This window comes from Nanorana parkeri, unplaced genomic scaffold (genome assembly GCF_000935625.1).
Source record: "Nanorana parkeri isolate BGI_ZX_2015 unplaced genomic scaffold, ASM93562v1 scaffold182, whole genome shotgun sequence".
Classification (NCBI taxonomy): domain Eukaryota; kingdom Metazoa; phylum Chordata; class Amphibia; order Anura; family Dicroglossidae; genus Nanorana; species Nanorana parkeri.
The window spans coordinates 260,344-264,838 of record NW_017306450.1 but is presented as its reverse complement, the minus strand read 5'-3'; the positions used below and the strand labels follow the sequence as shown (position 1 = coordinate 264,838).

The 4,495-nt window shown below is 45.7% G+C and overlaps 1 protein-coding gene across 1 annotated transcript in view; it reads left to right on the top strand.

Annotated features, from left to right (window-relative positions):
* The first annotated feature begins 951 nt into the window (after nucleotides 1-951).
* The window catches only part of MMGT1 (membrane magnesium transporter 1), a 9,318-nt gene continuing 5,774 nt past the window's right edge, over nucleotides 952-4,495 (top strand). Inside the window, exon 1 of the mRNA XM_018555050.1 lies at nucleotides 952-1,230. Coding sequence (XP_018410552.1) covers nucleotides 1,152-1,230 — 79 coding nt within the window. The 5' untranslated portion in view covers nucleotides 952-1,151. The remainder of the gene's footprint in view (nucleotides 1,231-4,495) is intronic.

Below are 4,495 nucleotides of genomic sequence, written 5' to 3'. Positions count from 1 at the left end.
TCAAAGTTTCTGATATCTTATTGCTTACTGTCCTATAGACTTCTTTTGCAATGACCTAGAAGGGATCGTAGGCAGAATGGATCAGAAGCAGTGAGTTCAGCTCCCTGAACTTTCTTAGAGAAGCGAGAGGGTCACCCTAGACATAAGTGGGGAGGGGGGGTCATAAAAACGAGCAGTTGCTTATGGCAACCAATCAGCTTCTCCATGTTATTTTCAAAGCTTAACGTAACAAAGTGAAAACAGAATCTGATTGGTTACTATGGGCAACTGCTCCAGATTCCGTCTGCACCAGATTTTATGAATTTCACCCCGTGAGTGGTGATGTTCTGACCATGGGCCAGTTTCTTTCCTGAACAGGTTAGATATAACACTCCAGGTTAGAGAATAGAGAGAAGGGGGTGGGAGGCACACACAGGCAATCCTGGAAGACATGCTGTAATGATGTGTAATGCTTTCTAACCCAACCTTATCTGTATTTTTTACAAATCAGATATTGGGGTCAGAGCTTCAGGCAGGCTGAAGTCATGTGTGTGACGTTACCACCGGATTCCATTGCCAATCACACACTATGGGGTAGACCAGAGGTGATGCTGCCTGTGTCACAGGCCGACAACAAGACCCTGCAAGCATGGTGTCCTGTAGATCCAAGGCAGGTACAGTGACAACGCTACCACAGCATTAGAAGCCTGTTGTTAGCATTGTCACCGTGCAACAGGAAGGACAAAACGCTGACATGATCAACAGCTATTACCAATGATCCTCCTAGGAAGGGGGGTTATCAGCAGACACTGGTAATCTCTCCTCAGCAATAGATTTTTGGTGTCTATACATTTTGCAGTAATGACCCCTTTTCAGGTCTCTTTGTTACTGTGACCCTGGTGAACAGTTCTCTCTTTTCGCTTGCCTGTCCACAGTTAATATATGAAAGTAACAGCAGCAAGCATGACGTTCTATTTGGCTGTCACTGGTAACAAAGAACCTTTCATAAGGAATCCAGACAACCACAACATGGCAGACGCACGCCAGGTGCACGCACTAAAGAAAACGGCTGTCAAAACGTCTGTCGTCATCAAGCGTCGCCGAGGTTTGTGACGTTAGGGGCAGCGACCGCCGGCTGTTTGCATTATCGGGAGTGGAGGCGCTCTGGAGTTATGGCGTCCTCGTTCTGGAAAGGGCTGGTGGGGGTCGGACTCTTCGCTTTGGCACACGCGGCCTTCTCAGCGGCTCAACGTAAGTCGGGTTCCGGGCATCCGGTGCAGGGAAGGCGTTTAGGATGGGGGCTGTAATGTGTTCGGCCTGTCAGGCCGGCAGAATGGCGGCCGAGGAACCATAAGGCCCAGCACTGCTCTTACATTGAGAGGCCAATAGAGCGAGCTAAGATCGTACCCACTTTATGATTGAGGTTCTAGAATCAGATCAGATATGTCAGAAGGAAACAAAGCAATTGGTCTAAACTGGTTTTAGAAAGATCAAATTTGGGAAATTGAATTTATTTTAAAGAGAACCTGTCATCACTGCACTCGTGTAAAAACCGGAATCATTTACATTATAGTGATGCATGCTAAATCGAATTATTATTATTATTGGGGCTGAGATTGGCTCGGTGCTGAGCGAGAGATGACCTGGACATCATTCCATAAGATCCCATTCAAAGGCTGCATTCCATAGGTATAAACACAGGCCGAGCACATATATAAATGTATTGTCCTCGGGGTATCGTCATCAGCGTCCGCTCCTCCCCCGATGTATTGTGCTCTAATATGGAGCTTTATTCTAGGTTCAGGCCTCAGGGACACACGATCGTGTGCTAGTGCACCCAGCTGCTCTATTGATTTCAATAGGGTTACATCCACGCGGCAATCGCAAAAAAAAGTACAAGTACTTTTTTTTTTTTTTTGCGACACACAGCTTTTTTTGTTAGCCGCATTTGTGTTCAATTGAACAGGCGGATTTGTGGCGGGAAACCGCACGATGCGACTGGGGTGCCATTAGAAAATAGTGGCACCTCTGGTGCGAACGACTGTGGTGGGCGACTCTGACTGCTTAGCAATCCGTGCGGTTTTGTGCACGATTGTCGCGCGGTCAGGAGTCGCCCAGGTGTGAACCTAGCCTTCAGTATACGTATAGCGGAATCTGTTTCTTTTAGTTGTAGATAGAGCAGGGAAGGGTAAAATCACCTATCAGTCTAATTTTTCTCTTTCTATGTACCAGTGGGGTAATTTCTCTTCACTTCCTGTTTTAGAGACACAATTGGAAGTGCAGACAATTACCCTCTTAGTTGCTCCCAGAACAGGTATCCCCACGCCTCTTGCTTCTGGTGACAACTCTAAGATTTTAATTTTTCTCTTCATTTTCTCTTCTTTATGACAATGGTCACCAGTACAAATAGAGGGGTGAATCTTCCCAGTGGAGGCGGTAATAAAAAAAATAAAAAAAACAATCCACCTTCATTCTATCAAAATAAAGTTTTACCTAGAAATACAATGTAATCATAAAGGTTAAGGTTTAGCTGTATGCCAGGTTAACACAATCTGATGGGGTATAAGGTCCACTTGGATCTATAGTAATCATGATTGCCGCCATCTTCTGCCTGCAAATGTACCTGCTGGTGTGGATTGGGAAGTGAACCTGCCTGGTTACTGGCTTGGATCCCACAGCTTGTTGGTACAGTCTGAAGTCCTGGAACAATGTTTCATTTCAAAGTCGTCATGTATGCCCTAGTGGTCAACTGATTATCGGATCTACTGATAATTTTAGGGGGGAGGGGCAATATTCACAAATTGTTTCATTATCGGTTACATTTACTGATAATAAACACTGAGTTTGCAGCCATGGCCACTGTCAGATTAAAAACAAAAAAAGCAGAGAACTTTCTCCTTCAGGCCCGCTCCTCTGCTGATTGACAGCAGGCAGTGGGTGGGTTTAATAGCCAGCCTGCTATTGCAACTTGAAATGAAATGGCCAATAGCAGGCTGGGTATTGCACTGCCTGTTGTCTACATTCAGCCGCAGAATCCTGCCACCAGCAAGTAGGGGGTCATGGGGGGAACGGAGGCGACTGATATCGGGCAACTGCCTGCTGTTTACATTCAGCTTTTATAATTTCATTACATGGCCTAAATACAAAATACATGTCAAATGTGCGTAAGGCTCATTAGAAATACAATTTTATATTGCAATATGTTCTAATTGATGGGCTTTTCCAGCACTAGAGCTGTATATCAGTGAACCTGAACTAACTACAAGTCTGTTTATGGTGGCAAAACAGTTGCACTGGCAGACAGCTCGCAGGACAACACTTATCGGGCAAGTAAGAAACCTGCCCTGATCATTTTAGTCCTCCTCTGTGATAATTGGTGCTAGCAGTGCCTGCCTCAATTTCATCCTTTTCTATCCTGTTTAATCATTCTCCCTCCGTTCCATCCATTCCCTCTCTCGTTCTTTTGTATTATTGTTCATCACGATATCTGTGCCCCTCTACTCCTCTGTATAATCATTCTCATTCACTTCATGCATGCCCCTCTCCAGCTCTTGTATGAGCATTCTCCTTGATATCTGTCTATGTCCCTTTTCTCTGTATCATCATCTTGCTGTTCAGCCACTCCCCTTCTCCCTTGTATTATCATTCTTCTTTTGCACTTATTCCCCTCTTTACCTCTGTATAGTCATTCTCCATTTTCATCCATGCCCCTCTCCTCCTCTGTATGGTCATTCTTTACTTCATTCATGGCCATCTTCTTCACTTTATCCATGTCCCCCTTCGCCTTTGTATGCTCATTCTCTTTCATTTCCCTCCATACACATCTCTCCTGTACGATAATTCTCCTATCCATAACCCTCTCCTCTACTTCTATCTATGCCCTCTTTCTTTCCCTGTATGAGTATCCCTCTTCTGTTCCATCCATTCCCTCTTTCCTCCTCGGTATGAACATTCTCCTTAATTTTCCTCTATGCTCCTCTTCTTCCCTGAATGATTACTCTACATTTCATCTATGCCCCTCTCATCCTATGTATGGTATGTAATTCTCCTCTTCCATACCCTTTCTTCTTCCCTGTATGCCCTTCACTTCACCTATGTATACTCTTCTCTGGTCATCCTCCTTCCCTTCTGTCCATGTTCCCGCTTCCCCCGGTCGTTCGCCCTCCCTTCTGTCCATGTTCGCTCTTCCCCTGGTCGTTCGCCCTCCCTTCTGCCCATGTTCGCTCTTCCCCTGGTCGTTCGCCCTCCCTTCTGCCCATGTTCGCTCTTCCCCTGGTCCGTTCGCCTTCCCTCCGTGCTCGCTCTTCCCCCTGGTCCGTTCGCCTTCCCTTCCCTCCGTGCTCGCTCTTCCCCTGGCCCGTTCGCCTTCCCTTCCCTCCGTGCTCGCTCTTCCCCTGGCCATTCTCATTTAGTTTTAGCTATGCTCACCCTCCTTCCCTATATGGTTAGGCTTCCACCTTCTTTTTGCACCAATTATATAACAAAAATGTATAAAGATTTTTTTTTTTTTTTTTTT